The 25,100-nt window shown below is 34.5% G+C and overlaps 1 protein-coding gene across 1 annotated transcript; it reads right to left on the bottom strand.

Annotated features, from left to right (window-relative positions):
- Nucleotides 1–4,318: 4,318 nt before the first annotated feature.
- LOC140860536 (uncharacterized) lies at nucleotides 4,319–4,642 on the bottom strand. Its single transcript, XM_073263541.1, has one exon. It carries the CDS (start codon nucleotides 4,640–4,642, stop codon nucleotides 4,319–4,321), a length of 324 nt encoding a protein of 107 aa, XP_073119642.1.
- Nucleotides 4,643–25,100: the final 20,458 nt, after the last annotated feature.

The raw sequence follows: 25,100 nt of genomic DNA, 5'->3' as shown, positions 1-25,100 counted from the left end.
TAGTGGATGTGAATAAAAAGCTGGCCAAAATTTGGTGTCATTCTCCAACACACCACAATTCCAAGCACGTAATGTATGACCAAAACCAAACAAACATCTTGGCTTGTTTCTTAGTGGGTGATAGTGGGAGATTGCAATGCAACAACATTAACAACACATACATACAATACAAATTTAAAATAAAGGCCCTCCTAATGGCTTTCACTTCAAACAAAACCTTGTTTTCTTGCATAGACACACATATGATCATATTATTTCTGGGAAAAAAAAATTACAACCACAAAACAAGAACAATTTTTCATGTACACGGTTATCACCGGCTATAACATATTTGACAAAATATATATAGATATATGTTATTTAATATTATTAATGGGTGACCAAAACAAACAAACATAGATACTATTAGTAATTTGTTTTGTTGTGTGAAGGCACAAGTCAGCCACTTGTGGCATTAAAGACAAAGGGACAAGGGAGTTGTGCAAGGTGACAAAAAGTAGATGGGAATGCATGTCCAAACCTTTCACTATTTTCTTGGATTCTGCTAATTCTGGGTATTGAATATTACGTAACTCATTCAAGATTTGACTTCATCGTTTTTTTTTTATTGCCCTTCGTTTATGCCATGATACGAGGGAATTATGTCATCTTCATTTATTTTTACATGAAAATAATGAAAGACGTAATCAAACCTATATTGGTCCATCATTAATTAATAACCATCAAAATAAGGTTGTTTGTCTCCTATTTGATTTCTGTGGGCGATGGGTTGCTTATTTTTTTGGGTTCGTTTTTAATTGAAGTATATTTATTAATTAATTTTTTAGGGGGGAAAAACATTTATATCAGTTTAAATGGTTAAAGTTTTTTTTTTTTTAAAACGAGAAACCAAATATATCTCTATCAATTGGAGAGAATATTTAAAACAAATTTGATTATTGAACTGATTGAAAATTATATATTAGTACTTAACATCATTTGTTGGAAACATTTCATAAATTCCACTGTAAGAAATTCATATGTAAATAAATTTATAAAATAAAAACTTCTCTTAAACAACCCCCACTCCTGACTGACTCCACTCGTGCATATTATGCGCAAGCATTCGGTTTATTTGGTATATGATTACTAATCGAACTGATTTCAATAATCGTACTGAATTAATTGAAATTGATTTAATCTAATTTTTTTGAGCCCGATCAAATCGAACCGATTTTCTCACCAAAAAAGAAGTAAAATGGGTCAACGAAATACTTCGGCCGACAACTGAATTAATCGATTTTTTTAAAAATTTAAAAGAAAAAAATTATATATAAACTTTTTTTGAGAGATTTTATATATACAACTAATAATTGAAATATGAGATTTTTATTATAATAAAAACACATTATGCTAAAAATGTTAAATAACAAAAAATATGTGCAAGATTAAATATAAATACATTAAACAAATATTATGGATTATATATAAATCCTAAATAAAAAATTCAAAATTTATTGTTTAGCAATTTGATTACCTTCCAAATTCGAACTAATTTAACCAATATTTTGTAAAACTAAAACTGAATTAATTCAGAAATTTGGTTAGGCTAATAAACACAAAAACTCAAGGGACTTGAAATTGCAAAAACACAAAAAAACACAAAAAAACTCATGTGAAACTACAAGTCAGTTTTGTGAGACAAATCTCCTATTTGGATCATCGATGAAAAGTTATTAATTTTTATTGTAAATATAAACAGAGTTGATCCGTTTAATGGATAAATATCTATGAGACCGTTTCACGAGCGATGGACTCGAAAATAAATAGTTGAAAGTTTTCAACTTTTAATGAATGTTTAATATTCTATCACAGTATCACGTATAGCCTATTATTATTATTATTATTATTATTATTATTATTATTATTATTATTATTATTATTATTATTATTATTATTATTATTATTATTATTATTATTATTATTATTATATACCCTTAAATTATGAGTTTTGTATGTTTTTTGTGTAAGATCCGGTTCTATATTTATGCTTCAATGATGAGAAAATTTTCAAATTTGATATCGTATATTTGGTTTTTTTTTTCTCATTTAATTTAGTATTTTGTGTTGTCAAATTTCGGTCTTAATTCGATATTTTTATTTTTAAATTTTTTCCTTGAAATTTTAGTCAATTACAAACCCGGTAGTGACATGACACAGATGTAATGTAGTTTATATCAACATTCTCGATTAAAAAAAATAATGTTTTCAAATTTTTAAAAAATATAATATTAAAAGCTGAAATTTGATATCAATACATAGTAGAAAACCAAAATGGCTTTAAAAAAAGCATACCGAACCAATTTTATAATATATACCATGAATAAGGAGAATATATCTCTCGCCGTGGAGGGAGCAAGTCCGGAGAGATACACGCGACCCGCTCAACTCCATCATCATCATCATCGTGATCATTATTATTGTTAAATTTTTTTTTTTAAAAAGAAGTTATTATTGTTATTAATCTATATATAAAAGTTTTTAATTAATAAAATACGCATTAATTTTTGTTTTTGACCCCCCTAAAAATAAAACACGAGATTTAGACAAAAGCCTTACAAGACCCAGTAGGCTCAATACACGACCCATTATGAAACGACGGCCCGTATAAGAAATGACAACTAAAGTTTCATTTATATTTAATTGAGACATACATACAACCCCTTCAAAATTAATTAAGCAATAGATTCAAATCACAAGTAAGACTGTAAGATTGCAACTCATCTCCAATAATGTGATTGAATGTGCATTTTTCATGTTCCTTCATGGTTATTATTATTATTATTATTATTATTATTATTATTATTATTATTATTATTATTATTATTATTATTATTATTATTATTATTATTATTGTTGTTGTTATTATTATTATCATCATCATTAATCCATAGATTCCTCTAGGAAATTATATATTTAACGAGAAATGATATATGCCCAATGAAGATTACGCATACGGTTATACATTATTTTTGAAATTATAAAATAATCTCAATGAAAAGCTAGATTTTTTTCATTAGTGCATTTGAGATAATTTTGTAATTCAAATGTAACGTGTAACTGTGTATATAACTTTGATTGTATATGTGACCTAACTCTAGTTTAACTGCATCATTCAGAGAGAGTAAAACAACAACAACAACAATAATAATAATAATAATAATAATAATAATAATAATAATAATAATATAAAAATATAATCCACAAAAATGTTCATTGAAATTCAGATATAACTTTGATTCATTAAAAACAGATGATTGTGATCGTGGACCCAAATTCAGTTCCAGCTCCGATGAAAGATGGAAACATGGTCGAACCATGATTTCAAATATATATTCCGATTCTTGGTGGTTCTAGTTTGCTCACGGGACGATATATATGGGTTGTCCTCGAATGTCATAGCATATTGGAAAACGATAATTTTTAGGTATGGATTTATGTCTTGCGCACACTTTTAAAGTTTGTATAAGATGTACCCGGAGCGACAAAACGTAGGATATATATATAGATTATAGTTCATGCTAAACATCAACATTGTTTTTTTGTTACAAACCATACATTTTCTGACATTTATAGTAGCCAGTAAACATATACTAGCTAGTACTGTTTTATTACTAGAGGAGATCATATCATAAATTCGAGCTTTTTTAGTTACTACGTACTGCCAATGACGAAGAGTCCAATTTTTTTCGTCTTGAGACTCTCTAACTTCATGGAACTACATAACCTGCAGCACAATAGAGAAATATTTATTATATATATATATATTGTACGTACATGCATAGGCACCTCCATATATATGTGGTGTATTGGCTAACATGAACTAGATGGAATTTAATTATAATTAATGGTAGGAAAGTTGGCCCATGCATCTGGTTAAAATAAAAGAAAATTTTCAAAATTTATGAATTTATAATCTATATTAAATATAAGTAAATTTCACTATAATATATGTGCATGTATATTAAATGCTTTTAAATAAAGTTTTATAAGCAAGCTAGTTATCCGTATTCTGGCGTATTACTATTATTATTGATAAAATATATATATATACCAGTGGTAATATGAATCTATCGTCACGAGAGGTCATGTTGTCAAATCACGAGACTTTTTCGGCGGTGTATTCGGTAGCAGAAAAGTGTTAAGTGTGTGCACTTTATATCCCAACTTTGCACGTACATATAGGTACATGCTACACATAAACACAATGGGAATCAAGGGAAGCTAAGAAACCATCAAGAAATGCACGTAACATATATATTCAAAAACAATTATATATCTACTTACTTCCGCATCTGGTTCCATGGGCTAATGGCTTCCCGCAAAAGCGGGCGACGAAGACGGCTTTCTCCATGCTAACAATTCGCTCAACATCATTAGTGATGTGTGGACACACACAAGGAAAGTCGATTGTTTTGACGACATCACAACATTGTTTAGACGGGTTCTGCGTAGGTCCATTCTTTTGAACAAATCTCGCACATTGTTTCACAAGACCTTGGAAATCGCCTCGGCATTGTGCAGAAACCATGCAGCTGTGTTCAGCACCCAACAAAGCGAGACACAACACCAAAATAACCTTGTACGTTGCCATTGCTTCCATTGATATTCACCTCTCTAGCTAATGTGAATATTATGACCAAAGACGCAGGCTTTTAAATAAGGGGACATTGCATGAGTATCATGTGACACCTCGCATGTGTTTTTTGTGAGAACCAACAAAGAATATAGCAGACTGCAGGAAACGAGATGAGATGTTGCATGCCAACTTCGACTCGTGATATATATTTATGACACTTTTCTTTATTATATTTAAAGTTAGCTGATTTCTAGCCAAAGTTTTTGTTATAAAGATTTATTTTTTACAACTTAATTAAGAAGTTGGTTACAAATTTCTTGGATTAATGTAGTACGAGCATATACATTTCGATCTTTTATGAAAATTATTATTTATATATATATATATATACACATATATGTAAGTATTTAACAACATATAAATAACATTTTCTTTTAACCATAGAACACAACTAATTTTTTTAATAGATCCAAACATCAAGCAGAGAATCAAATAGAACTCATTTTTTTAATTAATTAATTCCAAAACCAACAAGACTAATAATAAGTACTTAAATAAGTGACCAGCTGGAAACCCTAATTATCATGGAGAACCAGACCCACCAGCAGCATCGGCAACCTCAGCCGGCGGATTGGGCTGGACTGGAGCGCACCAAAGTCCCGGAAACGGGCAAAAGCTCGGCGACCCGAACCCTGGAAACGGGTTTGGAAAAGATCCACCCAAACCCGGGTTGGGCAAGGTTCCACCCAAACCAGGGTTTGGCAAGGATCCACCCAAACCCGGGAAGGGCAAGGATCCACCCAAACCCGGGTTGGGCAGAGACCCACCAAAACCCGGAAAAGATCCAATGGGACTTCCAATTCCAAATGTCTTGAGAGTTCTTGTTCCTTTCACGTCCATCGAGACAACACCAAGAAACACAGTGGTGATTAGGAACACCCTTGAAAAACCCAAGTACTCCATGTTGCCTGCTGTCTCTTCCAATGAATCTTCTTCTTCTTCTGTTACTACATGCAATGTAAGTACTAGCTAGCTAGGGTTTCTTAATTATTGCAGGGGATGCCACCTTTTTTTATAGCGTCTGATGGAATTAGTCCCGCAGGGTGGCACACTTTTTTCGATACTCACGATGTGATGTGAGTGGGGAAATGGAAAGGTGCTGTATTAAATGGTGGTGGCATGGATGGAAGACTGTGCATCAGTAAATTATATTTCAACAACTCGTATTTATATCCATTGATTGCTTTTTGTTGACCCCGTTTAAGATTTTGATTTTTGAAATGATGGAATCTAATCATGAAAGATACTATATAAGGTGAAATATTATATATAACAAGCATTAGACATAATGTATTCACGAGTCCTATACACATTTTGATGAAACCTATAAACATTGCTAGCTAGCAAATGAGTTTTCAAAATAAAATAATAAATAAATAAAACAGTGGTAAATGTTAATATATGTCAAATTAATATAATTGTCAACCCGTATAGGTTGATGTGGGTAGAGTTATTAAAATGGGGTAATGGGGGTCGACCGACGTCGCGACGTGTTGCCTATCATTTGGCGGAGTTGGTCGATCTGCAATTTGGGATGGTTTGAAATTTTTTTAACTCAACCTCTTATTTAATGGAAAGAGAAGGGTGGAATTGACGAGCATTATTTATATTAGGGAGATTGTCCCTCAACCCATCATTTGGGTAGGCTAAGAAATTGTCGGTTCAATTTGTCTATTTGTTGTGTTGGGAAGTCTAATCCTATCATTCAACTTATTTTGACAGCTATCCGAAAATGGTGGTTAAAACTTAAAATCCTCCTAATTGAGATTGCGTAGGGCTTCGCCTTTGTTTCAAAATTTAATGTGCAAAATATAAATCATTTTTCGAATATATTTGAATCTAATTCCTGTATGTCGAGTACTTAAATCGGGTGATCGTTTCTTTTTTTAAAAAAAATAAAATAAAATAAAATTGGAGAAAGATATATATTTTTATCTTTTCCTAAATTTAGGTTTCACATATTTCAAATTTGAAATCTTGATGACAATCCATCAACAATAAACGTTTTTTTTACGGTAAGCTTGTAATTTTATTAAATATGATCGTTCATTACAAGGTTTACCAACCAAAAAGAAAAATTGTAAGGCCCAGAATTATTTAATTTAATCCAGGATTATTTAATGTAATCCGAGATAACTTAATTTTAATTCGAGTATATTTAATTTGGGAATATTTAGAGTTTTGATTTAAATTCTAATATTCTTAAATTATTTAGGATTGAAATTGAATTAAAATAAGGGTCGAGGACTTTATTGCAATTTTTAAAGTTTCAGGGGCTAAATTACAATTGTACATAAAGTTATCCGATTATGAATTCTATTATCAGCATGTAAACGTGTAAATAGGAGATGAATTCAGAAACTTTGAAGCAGAAAGTCGAGACCCCTTCGTTTTCTTTTGATTTTTCGATTTTTAAATCGTCGTAACTTTTGATTCGATCGTCCGATTTTGATTCCGAAAAGTGTTCTGGAATCCTTGCAATGAAGGCTTCGATTTGATGTAAGTCTTGATTTATTTCGGCATGTTTTGAAGCTCGAAAGTTGGTAGATATCAGATATTGATGTTATGTATATGTTCTTCGACGTTTCTACATTTCGATATCGAAACCGGCTCGAAGAATTCATGTTTCTTGTACTTAATCCTGATTTTCAGCTTGTGTTCGATGGTTATAGCTGCTGTTATCTTGCTATTTGAGTTGTTATCGCTGATATGATATACGTATGAATTGTATTCGAAGTCGGAAATAGTTTCGATATTTTGTCGGTTACCAATTTTCAATCGCTACGCTGTCGATTTGCGTTTGCGATTGTTTTGATAGCCGATGATTGAGCTGAGACGTTACTTGATATGTTATTGACGTTGTAGCAATTTTATTTTGAGTTTCAGAGTTTAATCGGAGACTATTGACTCAAGAACCTCAACTTTAAACCAAAGAAGAAGAAGACGAGGTTGAAGTGGTTTTGATTGAAGATTATTGATGATTTTGAATCGATTCTGAAATGATAGACTTGAACACAGTTTAATATGTATGTTTTGATATTGTGTTTCAGATTTGAAGTATTCAGAACCGAGATATACGAATGTATAATGACGACATCGCGAGTCAGGGATTTTAAAACTCGAGAATGACGCTTCTTGAGTTGTTCTGCCAAAACCACATACTTGTTATTGTTTTGTTTTGATTTTGATGTTGCCGATCCATCTCAGGTAGTGAATCTTTGAGTTTGAGTCGATATGATGATGATATGATATGATATTGAATTGATTCTATGCCAAGATCTGATGCGGTCTTATTTTCTAGTCCAGAATGACTACGATAGATGGATATCCATGTCAAGATCGGTTACGAATCTTGATGGAAACGACGAATTATGAATAAATTCTTAATCGATATATGCGTTATTTACTCTATTGTTGAGTCGATTATGAATAGAGTCGATATGATTTATTTAACGCTTTATATATGTCGATTATACTGGGAATGTTTTTTCACCGGAGTTTATCCGGCTGTTGCTTTGTTTTATATGTGTGCATGGCAACAGATGAGGCAGAGCTGGCCAAAGTCGACGAGGGTAGCTCATGAGAGAGTCTAGAGATGTGGACTCGGGTTGTTGTAGTTGAAACGATGTATATTAAGCCTAGCAAGTATGTTAGAAACACTTAGGAATGTGTTCTTGAGAAGTTGTTGAATACCTTGTCTAGTTTCATGGTTTTGTTGGATTCTAAATGGTTGGTTTGATGTATCAACTTGTTATAAACATGTTTAGATCTTGTTTTATGTATATTTACATGTTTTGGGACATCATTATGTTGGATTGGAAGGGTTGAAAAGATCAATTTTTGCTGTCAAAACCCAGAGCAAAAGGCTGCCCAGTGTTGTGCTCGGTCTGCTCTTTTTAGCGGACCGAGCGCTGCCTATTTCGTTCCCAACCCGAGAGTTGGGTTAAGGGGGCGAACGGTCTGCTCTTTTTGACCGACCCCGCGCACCCCCTTTGAAAAAAAAAATAAAATTTTTGTTTGATCTTATTCCTTCCTTTGTTAATTAATGATGTTTAATTACTAATTGCCCTAAGAATAAGATTAGCAACCCGAGGCTTCACAACAGGTGGTATCAGAGCTGATGTTGCTCTTGGACCTAGATTGAATTGTAGTGATTGAGCGGGGTAGATCGAGTCTTCTATTCTGATTTATTTATTCTTGAAGCATATTTATTAATCTTAAACTGATTTAAAGCTTTGAGAATTGCATGCTACTTGCTTATTTGATTTGATTGGAAGCATGTGAACTGAGACTGAATCAGAACTCGATCTTTTGAGAAGGCATTATCGTGCTAATCAGAGGAGGATTGAAACAGATTTATTATGTCTGAGATTGAATTGTGTACTAATCTATTTCATAATCAGATATGCCTCGAAGACCAGTGACTAGACAGACTGGCACAGTTCCGCTGCCAGAACAGGTAGTGATAGAACCGATAGTGCCACAAGCTACTGAAGCACCGAGAGTAGAACCGATAGTGCCACCGACAACAGAAATACCTAGGATTGAGCAGGGTAGTACTTCGAGAGATATGGGGGATATGACTGCTACTCCGATGGAAACTCTGTTGAAACGCTTTCAGTCGTTTAAACCGCCAACACTGAAAGGAACTGAGAACTCTGTAGAATGTGAGAGTTGGTTCGAGGATATTGAAGAGTTGTTTGAATCCCTTGACTATGCCGATGATCGTCGAGTCAAACTTGTTATACACCAACTACATGAAGTTGTCAAAGATTGGTGGATATCAACACGAAGAGCACTAGAGCATCGAGGTACGGTTATTACATGGGCTGTTTTTAAAACTGTTTTCTATCAACGATTCTTCCCAGTATCTTATGGGAAGGAGAAAGGAGCGGAATTTTCTAGTTTGCAACAGGGACCGATGAATATCGAAGAATATGTTGCAAAGTTCACTAGCCTGTTGAAGTTTTCTCCCCATATAGCAGACAATGATGATGCTCAAGCTGACCACTTCATTAATGGGTTGAGTCCAGATGTTTTTACTCTCGTGAATGCGGGACGACCGAACAATTTTTCCGATGCTCTTGATCGTGCAAAAGGGGCTGAAGCTGGGTTGTTAAGGCAATGAGGAGCACCGTTTGTGCCAGCACCAGTTATACATGTACCAATTGCTGATCAGCCACAGATTCCACCACCACCACGATTTGAAAGAGGAGGTTCTAGCAGTGGTAAGAAGAACTTTTTCAAAGGAAAGAGTAAGCAGTTTAAGCGGTCTGGAGGTAGTTCATCAAGTTCGAGTGGATCCAAACCGTTTAAAGCTGGACAGAAGTCTAGTGGTTCTGAGGTGTATTGCACCAAGTATGGAGGTCGTCATGCCAGCGACCAGTGTCGAGGAGTGTTTGGCAGTTGTCATATCTGTAATAAGACCGGACATTTTGTGAGGGTCTGCCCACAACGGGGTGTTGAAGGTTCACAAGGTGCGGGATCATCAAGACCAATGGCTCAATCTGCATCTTCTGTTCATTCGTTCCAACCACAGACTCAGCAACAAGGTAGAGGATGAGGAAGTCAGACTGTGAGTCAACCTGCGAGACAGCAAGCTAGAGTGTTTGCATTGATTGAGGAGCAGGCACATGCATCACCTGATGATGTGATAGTAGGTAATTGTTCTCTTTGCGGTTATCCTGCTTATGTACTAGTTGATACAGGAGCTTCTCATACCTTTATTTCTGAACAATTTGCGTTATTGCATTTATTACCTGTCGAGTCATTATCTGCTATTGTATCTATTTTCTCACCCTTGGGAAAAGGTATAGTATCCATGAAGTCAGTTAGAAACTGTTCATTGCAGTATGACTGTAATGAGATTGACTTAGATTGTATTGTACTTGGATTATCCGACTATGATTGTATTATCGGTATAGACATGTTAACCAAGTACAGAGCTACAGTTGATTGTTTTCAGAAGATTGTGAGGTTCAGACCGGAGATGGCTGACGAGTGGAAATTTTATGGTAAGGGATCATGAGCCAGAATTCTTTTGATATCTGTTCTTGCTATGACTGATTTATTGCAGAAAGGGGCAGAAGGATTCCTTATTTACACAATTGATGTATTGAAAACTAGCCCGAAATTGACTGATTTGCCAGTGGTTAATGAGTTTGCTAATGTTTTTCCTGACGAGATTTCGGGATTGCCTCCGTTTCGAGAGGTAGACTTCAGCATAGAATTGATGCCAGGTACGCAACCGATATCAAAAGCACCTTACCGTATGTCACCAATTGAATTGAAAGAATTGAAAGAACAGCTTGAAGAGTTGTTAGCCAAATGTTATATCAGACCAAGTACTTCCCCATGGGGTGCTCCGGTATTAGTTGTTAGAAAGAAAGATGGATCGATGAGGCTATGTATTGACTACCGGCAATTGAATAAAGCAACGGTAAAAAATCGATATCCTTTACCTCGTATAGATGATTTATTTGATCAACTGCAGGGTTCGTCAGTATATTCGAAGATTGATTTACGATCTGGCTATCATCAATTGAGGGTAAGAGACGAGGATATCCCTAAGACTACTTTTAGAACCAGGTATGGCCATTATGAATTTATACTCATGTCTTTTGGTCTAACGAATGCACCAGCAGTGTTTATGGGATTAATGAATAGAGTATTTCAAAAGTATCTAGATGAATTTGTGATCATATTTATCGATTATATTTTGATATACTCTAAGAATTTGTGTGATCATGCTGACCATTTGCGAATAGTTTTGAAGACATTGAGAGAAGAGAAACTGTATGCTAAGCTATCCAAATGTGAGTTTTGGTTGAAAAAGGTGGTATTTCTGGGTCATATTATATCAGGAGATGGTATTTCCGTTGATCCAAGCAAAGTGGAAGCTATGATCAGTTGGTAGAGGCCAACATCTGTGCCAAAAATTTGAAGTTTCATGGGCTTGACAGGATATTATCGTCGATTTATTCGAGACTTCTCGTCTATTGCAAAGCCTATTACACAGCTTACACAGAAAAATGCACCGTTTGTGTGGTCTGAAGCATGTGAAGCTAGTTTTCTTGAGTTGAAGAAAAGATTGACTACAACACCAGTCTTGACAATCCCTTCAGGTACTGGTGATTTTGTTGTGTATTGCGATGCTTCTCACCAAGGTTTGGGATGTGTTTTGATGCAGAGAGGACATGTTGTTGCGTATGCTTCACGAAAACTAAAACCACATGAAGTCAGATATCCAATTCATGATCTTGAATTGGCAGCTATCGTCTTTGCATTAAAAATCTGGCGACATTATTTGTATGATGAAAAGTTTGAAATATTTTCCGATCATAAGAGTTTGAAGTATATGTTTTCACAATCTGAGCTGAACATGAGACAAAGAAGATGCTTGATTTATTGAAATACTTCGATTGTGAAATCAAATATTATCCAGGGAAGTCAAATGCAGCAGCAGATGCCCTAAGTAGAAAGGTATGTGCTTTATCCTTGTCTACTATTGGTGTATCTAATTTGATTGAAGATTGCTGTATTTCTGGATATATATTTGTGACAGATAGGAGACCGATGAGAGTATATGCTATTAGTGCTGAGCTTGAATTGTTGATTAAAATTAAAGAAGCACATAAATCAAATTTCAGTGCTCAGAAATCAATTGAAATGATCAGATCAGGGCATCAATATGAGTATAAGGTCAATACCGATGATGTTTTGTATGTGAGTAACCGAATTGTTGTTCCAGATGTTTTTGATTTGAAACAGCAGATACTGAAAGAAGCTCATAGCAGTAGATTCAGCATTCACCCTGGAGGCAAGAAAATGTACAATGATTTGAAGAATCAGTACTGGTGGAAACAAATGAAGTCTGATGTGACTGAATTTGTATCTAAATGTTTGAACTGCCAACAGGTGAAGGCTGATAGGAAGAGGCCTGGAGGTCTATTGCAGAGTTTATCTGTTCCTGAATGGAAATGGGATCACATTTCCATGGATTTTGTAACGAAGTTACCACGATCATCCCGAGGATGCGATGCTGTTTGGGTGATCATCGACAGATTGACGAAATCTGCATGTTTTATTCCCTACCGAATGACTTATCGTCATGATCAAATGACAGATCTCTATATTCGAGAAGTGGTAAGATTGCACGGTGTGCCAAAGTCGATTGTATCTGATCGAGATCCTAGATTTACTTCGCACTTTTGGCATAGCTTACAGGAAGCTCTAGGTACGCGCTTACATTTGAGTACTGCTTATCATCCTCAAACTGACGGACAATCTGAACGAACTATTCAGATTCTTGAGGATATGCTTAGAGCTGTAGTACTTGATTTTGATATTACATGACAAGATTCCATACCACTTGTGGAATTCTCTTATAACAACAGCTATCAAACGAGTATAGAGATGGCTCCATTTGAAGCATTATATGGGAATAAATGTCGATCGCCGTTGTATTGGGATGATGTGTCAGAGGTGCCGGAGTTGGGACCGGATATGATCAGACAGATGACTGAGAAAGTGAAATTGATCCGGCAGAGAATGAGAACAGCACAGCATAGACAAACCAAATATGCAAATGTTCGACGTCGTCCATTATCTTTTGAACAGGGAGATAGAGTGTTCTTGAATATTTCACCGTTCAGGGGCACAGTCAGATTTGGCAAGCGAGGGAAGTTATCTCCGTGATTTATTGGGCCGTATGAGATACTCGAAAAGATAGAAAATCTTGCTTATCGACGCGCTCTTCCTATATTTTTATCTGGTATCCATGATGTATTTCATGTCTCGATGCTTCGCAAGTATCAACCTGATGAATCTCATATATTGAAACCTGATGAAGCTGAGTTAGATGAAACTCTTAGCTATTTTGAACAGTCGATTCAGATACTTGATAGAAAAGAAAAGCAACTCCGAACGAAAACCATTCCATTGGTGAAGATTAAATGGAGTTGGCACGGAGTTGAAGAAGCAACATGGGAAGTTGAAGATGACATGAGACAGATATTTCCTTACATATTCCACTGATGTGAGTTTTTATTCAATTTTCTATTATTTTTTATTCTTATGTGTATACCGACTGCATATCTTGACTGTTTATGAATACGGTAACGAACTCATGTTTTAGTGGGGGAGAAATGTAAGGCACATGATTATTTAATTTAATCCGGGATTATTTAATGTAATCCGAGATAATTTAATTTTAATCCGAGTATATTTAATTTGAGAATATTTAGAAAAATTCTCTTATACTCGAACAAAAGATGAAAGAGAAGAAAAAAAACAACAACAAGTGAGTGTACAACAACATTCGCCAATCTATAAATATGACCGAGTCACCAATTCTTTAGAGTAACTAATTAAATCATTTTAATGAATGAACCACCTCTTATCTTCTTTCGTTCAGTAATAAAATTGATTATAAAAACTTATTTTAGCTAATTTTAAAAATGACTAATGGTCGTATTTCTCAAAAAATTAATTAATTAATTGTATTAAAAATATGTGCATGAGAATTATCGCGTGTGAGTCTCTAGTATATATTAGTCGTGAAAGGTGAATTCATTTTTTTTAGCAATTTTATATTTTTGTATATACCAAAATGTCAGCCACCAAAATTTTTATTTATGAAAATTCACGCACCTTTGTAAAATTGATGTTCATATGTAGTAACCTAGTTTCATTTTACAAGATTAAATGGTTAAACATGTTTAGAATTAATAAAACATCAAAAAAAATATTTTTTGGTCCATTAACTTGTCCATGTTTTGGTTTTGGTCCATTAACTTTTCAAAATTTGTTTTGGTACACTAACTTTAATTTTCAGTTATTTTGGTCCAACCGCATACGTGTCAGCTAGACATTGGCACTCGTCATCCGGAAAATATTTTTTGAAAACATTATTAAGGGATGTTTATTATATCAAACGGACCAAGAAATCGAATCCAGAATACCCAAGAATGGTTAATGAGCTTAATTGGGCTCGGGTAGTTCGGAAGGTCCGAACTACATAGCCTAGTGGGTTTGGAGGTTCCGAAGGGATCAGAACCAGCAATGCAGTTTGGAAGCAAAGTGACGATCGGAACGTCCGAAGGGAGATCGGAGCTTCCAACCTGTGGTGTCCTGCACGTGGCAATGATACTTGAATACGTAGTTGCATGCAAGAGATCGGAGCTTCCGATCGTGGCCGTTCCGAACGTGGTATGCATGCAGGGATCGAGAATTCCTCATTCTGAATTGCTCAAATCCTCTCCTGTAGTAGCCCGAACCCAGTTTTAGTGAGTAATTTCTAGTTAATCCAATTAATATGATTAAGGGATTTCAACTGGATTAACAGAGCCCGTTAATGGACCTAGAATGATCAGAAGTGGTCCGGAGGGTCAGGTGAAATGGACGCAACGTTCATGCCATCGGTAATGCGTCATTGCTTACGTACTTGATGGGACACTGAAAGCATCGGAAGCAACGTTGGTGAACGAAAGCAACGTTCGTCAGGCGGAACAGACGCAACGATGAGGAACGGACGTTCCGTTTGTTGTCTATTAATAAAGGTGCCGAGATTCATTTCAAAGCATACCATTCACCTCTTCTCTCTCGATTCCTTAGTCTTCTAGCTCAGATCTAGGAAATTATAGGCGTCCCGTTGGGAATTCGAAAGTGACATAGCGATCCAGGCGTCATAGCGGAGCTGTGGCCTAGTTTTGAGGCAAGCGACAGCAAAGGGCTAACGACGGACGAAGGTATAACTTTTTCTTCCTAAAAATATTTAGGAGTATGCAATAGCTTAGTTAAGTCTTTTAGAGCACTTTTATGATATTAGTATCATGTGGCAGTGTAGTGCGGATTTTAGGCGTGAACCTAGAGCTGATATCACTTGCCTAGTATTTGAGATACAAAAGTACCGTTCGAGATATCCTGACTGAGTATGCTTGAATTATGTGACTGCATGATTTATATGCCATGATTATATGCTGCATACATTTGCATCTTGTACTATCTCCTTTGAGATGTCTGTTAGTAGGGTTCTACCCTCTCCTGTTAGTGGATGGACTTCCATCGATTTGGGTCCGGCATACCCACTAGTATTTCGGTATGTGAGCCACCTCCTGAAGCGATGGCACAGCGTGCTACATACCAGAGCCCGGTCTGTCTTTGTTATCTATTCTTGACCTCCAGTCAGTAGGCGGTTCACTTGCATTCATGTATACTCATACTCTCGTGCTGAGCGTTTTATGCTCACGTCTCGTACTCTGTGTTTCTGGACACCCTATTCAATGGGGCATGTTTGCGATTGGATGAGGCGGGTGGATCCAAGAGGGGCTAGGCAGTGGTTGGCCAGCAGGAGCTTTGCCTAGGTTTTTATTTCTGTTGTTGTTGGGTTGATACAACATTCGATTTGGTTGTATAACTATTTGGGTATTTACAGATTCTTTTTCTTGGGATTGTATATTGTTTATGATTTCCGCAGTTTATTTCTTTTTACTGTTTTATTAAGTTAATTGCATGCCTAAGTTCTGTTTAGTAGGTGATCTCGGTAAGGGTCACTACATCTCCTCTCCCATAATGGCTTGATTTTAAGGGCTTTTGGGACTCTTTTATAAAGAGTTAGAGTAGGTAGTTTTATTTTGATATCGGACAGTGTCCGTAATAGTAGTCAAGCAATGAGGCCTTGGAGAGGTGTCAAGAGGTCGTAGCGAAGCTGTGCCCAAGCTCTGGGCATTCGACATCAGCGGGCTGACGACAGACGAATGTATAGCTCTAGCTCCTAATAGAGATTAGGGAGTATGCAATAGTTTAGTTAAGACTTTTAGAGCAAGAATGTAATGCATGATTACTTTTCTTTGTAGTGTTAAATGGTAGGCTTGGAACCTAGATGGATGCTTCTAGGACTGCCTTAGTAAGGTACGTAAGTACTGATTGAGATAGCCAGCGGGTTTGCATGCTTATGTGTTTCATATTATTTGACATGATGCATGTTACTGCTTTAAAATATTATGTTGCATGTGCATATCATATTGAGTCTGTATTTCCTTTGAGATAAGCTAGAGTTGTAGGGAGCTCAGCCTTAGTTAGGATGTTTTGATACTGAGAGTCACAGTGACCGACTGGTCGAGTGGACTCTAGTGATCTAAGTGACATCCTGGTCCATGTCCAGTTAGGAGTGAGTGGTTGAATCCCGTGGTTTGATTCCCCGAGATTACAACTCATATCTCAGGCGCCAGTTTGAGCAGATTCTGATTTGCTGACCCAAATATGATACCAGTCCATTACATTGAATGCATGCTCATATTTGTATATTTACCCGTACTAGCGTACTGAGTTTTAGCGCTCACGTCGAGTTATTTTCTGTTGTCTGGACACCCCATTCGACGGGGTAGTTGCAGGTTGTTCTTCTGAGGATTTGGAGAGTAGTTGGTGACCAATGCACGATTTGCAGGGTTAGCCATTATGTTTTATTTTACTAAGTTATTTTGATTGAGTTGTACTATTTGGATTTATTTACCGGTTATATTCTGTCGGGTTCAGAATTTTGTATTTTTCCGCATTTGCTCTATTATGTTTACTTATTGTTTAATTGCATGTCTAAGTTAAGTGATTAGTAGGTGATCACGGTGCGGGTCACTACATATACTATGATTTTATACCTAATTGTGAAAACACTATATTTTTTTCATTTTCCACTTTTTTTTTCTTCTCGTTACATAAAAATTAGTGTGTACAAGCTAGCATTCATGAGACAACGAATGAGCATATGAAGAGGAAGTCGAATGGTGTAGCTCACAAAATTGCAAAATTTGCTTTGTCTTGTTCCCGTTCTTTTACGTGGACCTTTTCTGGATTTCCTGCTTGGCTTTGTAATATTGTTTCGAATGATGTTTGAATGTATTTTATTTATATAAAAAAAAGTATACATTAAATAAGAAGAATATAGACTAGAAAATTTCATATTATATATATATATACACACACATGTATATATGTATGTATGTTGATATTGATTTGTCTACGCTTCCGTCATCCAATGGAGTCGGTTGGCACACTAAGCGAGACTGCCGTAAATAGCAAGAAAAAGTTGTCATATTATGGCTAAGGTTTATCGCTTCTAAGAAACATAATACTTGTGTTTTTTTTTTTTAAAAAAAAACAAACATAATACTTATTGCCCGAAAATCATATCATTAATTTCCTTTTTCAAAAATAAAATCACATCCTTGTTACTTTATGATAAATAAAGATGAATTTTTAGTGGTTCCCCTAGGGCCTAGATCTATATATTTGAAGTAAAAACGTCTCAATTGATAATTGTTATATTTGTATTTGATAATGGTGATATATTTGATACATATGCCACGCCACGCATTATTAATTGATTTCACTAAACCGACTTATTTTATCATCTATCTACTATTATATGTTAGAAATGAAACTTGGATTTAATTCATCTCAAAAGTTAGTTCAAGAGGGGAAGTTTATCCAAGCCTATATATTAAACTCTCAGGCAATTCATCCAACACATAACGATAACACTCGGGTTTTAATACCATGTTAGAAATAAAACTTGAACCTAACTCACCTCAAAAGCTAGCTCAAAAGAAAAGGTTTGTCCAAGCCTATATATTAAACTCCCAAACAATTCATCCCACCAATGTGGGACAAACTAAACACACCAACATTATCTCAATATATATTTTATGTAAAAGCTTAAAACTACAAATTTCATTTACAATTCTCCCTCTCTCACCCCAAATCTATTCTATGGATCGTGGAGACAAGAAAAAAAGGAAAATGGAAGAGAATATGAATAATATTATTATAAGAGATGAAGAAGAAGAAAATGAAGAGGAGAAGATGGAGAACTTCTTTGCGTTACTCAAAAGCAGCCGACAACTGAAGGAACGCCTGGCGATGCGTAACAGCCAATCACATCACAAGAAATCAGACAACGAGAAGGCCGCCGCCGCCGCCTGGAATCCGACGTTTCGGTTTGAAGATTTTGCTCCGGAGGCGACGGTGCCACCGGCCGATGAATCCGCGGAGGCCCGAAAAGTAGGCCCTTCTTCGGAAACTAAAGATGATCACAAGATCAATGGCGGTGAAGAGTTGGATCTGAATCTTTCTTTGTAGCAGCATTGATTTAGAGTGAATATATATATATATTTTTAGAATTGGATGTTTGTAATGTTTTATGCTGAAATGTCTGGAAAAATGTTTAACCATTGCATGATCTATTTTAATTTAAATAAAGTATTTAAAAGAAACAAATTAGATATATATATATCTAAATTTTTTTTTATTATATTGTCATTTTTAATTAATCTTACTTACTATATTATTACAGTAACGAGTCTTTTATTAACTAACTTTTAATTAATTGATTAAATTTAAGATTAAATTATGATTATAATTTTAATTTAATTCTAAACAAAACCAAAATTATTAGGACTATTATATGGTCTATTCTTTTTGTAGAAACTAAATTTTATCTTATTTATTAAAATAACATTTCGCTATTTTTGTTTGTAATTTTTAGATTTCATAATTATCACTCTTAAACTTTTGAATATCTAATTCATCTTTTAAAAATAACATACAAATCAATCAACATAAAATTTTTTATGTATACGCACGCATCGCGTTCAAAAAAACGTTAGCAATAATAATAATTAGGGGCGAGAGAAACCAGATTTGTTTGAATTGGTTTACAGTCTGATGACGGTTTGGATTTTTTTAAAATTAAAAAGTTTTTAGGTTTAAGGTTTTGCCAAATAATTCTGAATCAAATCAAATCAAATTGATTTTATAAATATAAAATATTTTAATTATATACTAGTCTATTTCTACGTATAAGTATGATAATTTTGTTATTTCAAATTAATTATTTTTTTATTAGGAGTAATAGATTATCTAAAAATTTTAAATATAGATAAACATGAAATCTCTTATGAGATTATTTAACATATCAATTTTGTGAGACATATATTTTATCTGACTCTACATAAAAAAAAAAATATTTTTTATGTCAAAAACATTAATTATTCAATATAGATATAAACTGGGTCCATCTTTCTAATTGATATTGATCCGTATAACCATTTCATAATAGAACTATTGAATTTAAATATAGATAAAAAGATAAATTGAAGATTTAAAAATAAAACTATTTCAATATAATAAATATGAAATTACTTATGATCATCCATTTTTTTATGTGAAAATGAAATAATGGGTATACCATAATATCATGATAGACTTCAATTAGAGCTGTCAAAACGAGCCAACGGGGTGGGCCAACTCGCAACCCAACAAAACTCGTCGATTGACGAGCCGACCCGACCCACCATTTAGGCGGGTTGAGAAATTATCAACTCAAACTGCCTATTTGCAGTGCGGAGCGGGCCAACCCACCAATTTTTAGTTATATTTGGTGGGTTGTGGCAGGTTGGCCCGTAACCCACCACTTTTTTTTTTTTTTTTGGGGGGGGGTGTCGAGGGGAGGAAGCGGGTTGAAAATTTGTCAACTCAACCCGCCTACTATATAACGGGAGGAGGTAGGCCAACCCAACGAGTCCAACCTACTTTGATAGCTCTAACTTTAATAAATTAATTTGGCCTTGATTTTTTAAAAAGTATACATTTCTAATTAAATAATAAGATACACAAGTGTTTGCAGCAACAATTATTATGCAATCTACTTTAAAATGTAATCTATTTTATTTTGAAAATTCATATTTTTTAGATGAAATTTAACATGTCATTATTTGGTTTTTATTTTTTAATTACTAATGGTTTGGTTTGAGCAAGACCAAGTGTTTGCAGCGAAAATTATTATAATCATTAGTATCCCTATCAATAATCATAATCATTGCAATCGGAGAATCAAATATGGCCTTAATTAACCTTGATATCGATTGTAGGATCGAGTGCTTGTTATTTTGTCAAAAGCTACAACTGGTGATAATGATACAAATAAAGTCTTTTAAATTGTAACACCCCAAAATTATCTTAATTTGAGATTAATTGAGATTGATATTGATATTCTGAGATTATGAAAATTGAGGGTTGAATTGAATTTTGATCAGGGACTGAATTGCTTTTTCTAAAAAGTTCAGGGGCTAAATTTGCATTCCCTAATTTTGACACTTGGTCTTGATATTTTATATGTGACTAGGCGTGCAAGTGGGTTCTCTCTCCTTCTCTTCTTATTATTCACGTGAGAAGCCATAGCCAATTTCTTCAAGCATTTGGTTTCTTCGGTTCTTCTATCCGTCCGGTAGATTTCAGAATAAATTGTATATTTGCGATCACAACTTCGAGAGTTTCGTTATACCGTAAGTTTTATTATGATCCAACATGTTTTGATTTTGAGACGTTGTTAGAATTTGATTTTGATTGGATATATTGTTCTTGAGTTAGCTGTGATAGTATATCTAAGACGGTTCGAAAATATAGTGGCGTTTGGAATTGTTATGATTTTCTGAAGTTTATTTGAATTTTTCAAATTCTGGATTTTGGATTTTGGCACGTTTTTGATGAGATTTGGATGGATTGATGTTGTTATGAATTGAATTGGAGAGTTGTGTTGATGTTTGTTGATTTTCGGTTAGCCTTTTTAACCGTTATGCCGTCGGTTTGAGAATTTCTGAATTTGGAAGTTTGAATGAGTTTTGGATTTGATTTGAAATGAATGATTGATATTGAGAAATATTCATCTCCTTTCAGATTTGTTTGAGCGTCGTTGGACTTAGAGGTTTTAGAGTTTGAATCGATAGAGAGTTGATAGAGATTGGTAACGAGTTTACCTTGTTTGTTTTGTTTTAAGATTGGAATAGAGTTTGATATATATATATATATATATATATATATATATATATTTTGATGTTGATTTCCAGATTTGGAGCATCAATTGAATCGACAAAAAGGTATAAGCTGACATCGATCGAATGAGATAAAATACTCGAGAATGTTTGGATGATCGAGTTTTCCTAAATCACATACTTGCATGATTATTTGATATTGATTGAATATGTGATCTTACATGATTTTTATTGTCTTAATTAGCTGAATGCATTACGATTCATATTTGCATCCATATTGAGCCTAAATCTTTGATTTCAGAGGGCAAAGCGGCCCAGTCGAATTAGACGTTTCGGGGGATATAATCGAGTGACCTAGGTTGTTGAGTTCTCATAGTGTCAGAATGCTCCTTATACTCGCACCAAAGTCTAGAGGATGGAGATACGTAACACCACCTCGATCGGGAGTATTGGTGGGCTTTTTACGAGATCTTATCCTCGAGATCCCAAATGAAAAACCGAATTTTCTTTGATTATCCGATTTGATAATCCCGATTTTTAAAGACATGCATTTCATATTTATTATATATTATCGAAACTTATATATATCATATCATGATATTGATATGCTATTTGATATTGCATGTTTATGTTGTTTTTATTGGGATTTATTTTCACCGAAGTTATCCGACTGTTGTCTTGTTTTTGTATGTGTACTTGGCAATAGGTGGGGAAGGAACGAGTCAGAGAAGACATGACTAGTTCGATTTAGAATGATAGAAGTGGGAAATCGGTTTAGAAGTCGAAGTTGTAATTCGAACTTGATTTGTATTTTGAAGTGTAGAAAACCTTGAATAATGCACTTTTCTACTCTAGACACTTCATGTATTTGAGATTACTAGATTGATGTATTAAATACATGTTTTGGTTTGTTGAATTGAGTAGTATTTGGGAAATTTAGTTTTGAAGTGCCTTATTTATTTTTTGAATTTTAGCAGGGCATGGACCCCGTGCATACCTCCGTGCCTAGGTCCGTGTACCTTCGCATTTGTATGGATTGTTTTTGGCTATACACGGACCCTAACACAGAAGGGGCACGAAGTCCGTGTAAAAAACAAAGAGTTGGCATTTTAGTGTAATTTTTGTGCACGGACCTTGACACGGAGGTGGCACGGGGTCCATGTACCTGGCAGCCTTTGAGCCTTGTCTACAGGTTAATGCACGGACCTGAGCACAGAGGTGTGCACGGAGTCCGTGCATGTTTTAAAAAATTCTTTCTTTAATTTATGCCTTGGATTATTGTTGATGCTTGAATAATCTATTCTTGATTAGATGATTAGAATCGAGGTCCTCACATAAACTATATGAAAGAAATTTTAATTCCTTGAGATTTTTGGCCTTAACTATTGAATATTATGTGATTTTGTATTCTAGACAAGTTAGTAGATTTGGTAAATATTCTATGATTAATTCAAAATCTATAGGATAGATATTTACCGTGTTCAAATATATCTTGATAAGAAAATTTAGTGTTATATTCTTATATGATATTATTAAGATATGATTTGATTTGATTAATAGAGTTTTATTTCTACTTATAATTGTTTTCTTATTCTTGTAGGACTTTATTTATGAAAATCAACTTACCTTGGACTCAATTCTATTTAAAGAGGATTTCCACGCACAAGTTAGACACGGCTTCAGACGTCGACTTCCAGAGCATCAATCGAAGAATTGCAGACACGAAGTTGAAGGTTTTTGAAGACGTTTTGCAATCACATTATTGTTTGTCCCTGTGTTACCGTTGGTGTTGAAGACATCCGAGACAACACTGTAGGAATAGTGTTGTTCGAAGATCTTTATTGTCTCTTCAAATTTAGGCTACGAGAGTTGCATCTATTTGTTTTACTCTGATTTATTTAGGATGCAAATTTGATTTCTCAACCTGTTAGAAATTTAGAATTTAATGATTTTTCATAAAATCACTAGTATTGCTTTGTAAGACTGATCTTATTTTTTTCTAATGATATTTAGCCCTAAGGCATCCACACGAGTTTTCATACTCGTGCAAAATTATTTACTTGTGTTATTTATTTACGTTTTAATTTTCGTTGCACTGTGTTGTTTTTGGTGTTGTAACACCAAGTACAACACTGACTGTTTTTACATAGCAAACTGCGTACATCGCGACTTTTACTATACAACAATTCAAGTGGTACGTTTCGAGATTTATATTCTCTTTAAGTGATAAAGATAAAAATAAAAAAATATATCATTTTATTTTGAAAAAGAATTAATGGGAATGATTATTGTTAAATTTATGGGTTTTTTTGTCATTTGACAAACTTATGAGACAAAAAGTTAATACATGGACTGAAATTCTTAAAACTGTTGAGGGGTATAAACTCATCCAGAATTTCACAAGGGTATTTGACGTGCTTTTCTCTTTTACAAATATTCAAATATTTTTCACGAAAGGCATGTCCTGGAACAGATAGATTTTTCATTTACAAGTATTCAAATATTTTTTCAAAAAAAATTTATTCTATATTTTTAATTATTATATATTTTTGTGCACAAGATCAAAAAATGGACTATAATCCTTTTCTTAGCCCAATTGGCAATTAGTATGGATGGGCTTTCCCTGTTTTATCTCCTCCTCCCAACATACGGTTAAAACTTAAAACTTAAAATGATGCTGAGTTGCTGACTTCAATAAATGCGTCCACACAAAGAACTCTGCAATAATTAAATTAAAGAGAAAGAAATGGTCAAATTCTTTTATTTATTTTTTTTAGAGCAGAAATGGTCTAATAAAAGAATTATAATACCCACATTGCTTTCGTCTTTAAAGTTCTTTTAGGTTGAATACTTGAATTCTGACATTAGTCTCCTCCCACGCGGGTTGAATAACTTGATTTTCAAGTTACCATACGTGATATATATTCACTAAAATTTAAAGGTCAGTATCCGCCATTCGAATCCAACTCGAATACAAAGTTTCAAGTTTGGGGTGACTTGGATACCAAACAAAGAGTGTTACAGAGGGTTGAAAGGGTGTCCCGACGTAGCCCATCTAAGATTCAAGTCGGAAACTTGAATGCATTAGACTAGAGAGGAGCTTGGACGCCCATCAAAATGAGGGTAAATCAGTTCAAATGAAATTAATAAACTCATTATTTATAGAAAAAAATATATAGGACTACGTGCGTACGTGTAGCTCGTGTGCTTCTTTATCCGGAGCTCGCTCCACTCGAGGCTCGCCCACTTTGGGCAAACTCTACCCAAATTACTCTTCGTCGCCATCGACACCCTCTTCCACTTCTCCATTCTCCCTCCTACTCTTCTATCAATTTATTATTTCAATTCTATATTGTTATGAAATCTTGGCTCGTATTAGGGATCTTTGTGATTAGAGTTCCACTAGTTGAGATGGAGCTAACTTGATGAGTCTCATTCCCATACTCTAGGAACCAACATACCTCTACCCCACCGCTTAACTTTATGGGCCTACCCTTTTCCTTAAGAGTTGGACTCAATTTTAGTTCTTGGTTTGTGGGTTTTGATTAGGCTCAGCATGTGATGATTCTCATTTATAAGATATCAGCAATATTCTGACC

Source organism: Henckelia pumila, chromosome 4 (genome assembly GCF_033568475.1).
Source record: "Henckelia pumila isolate YLH828 chromosome 4, ASM3356847v2, whole genome shotgun sequence".
Lineage (NCBI taxonomy): Eukaryota > Viridiplantae > Streptophyta > Magnoliopsida > Lamiales > Gesneriaceae > Henckelia > Henckelia pumila.
Note: the sequence above shows the minus strand (reverse complement) of the source record. Positions and strands in the feature narration are given on the sequence as shown.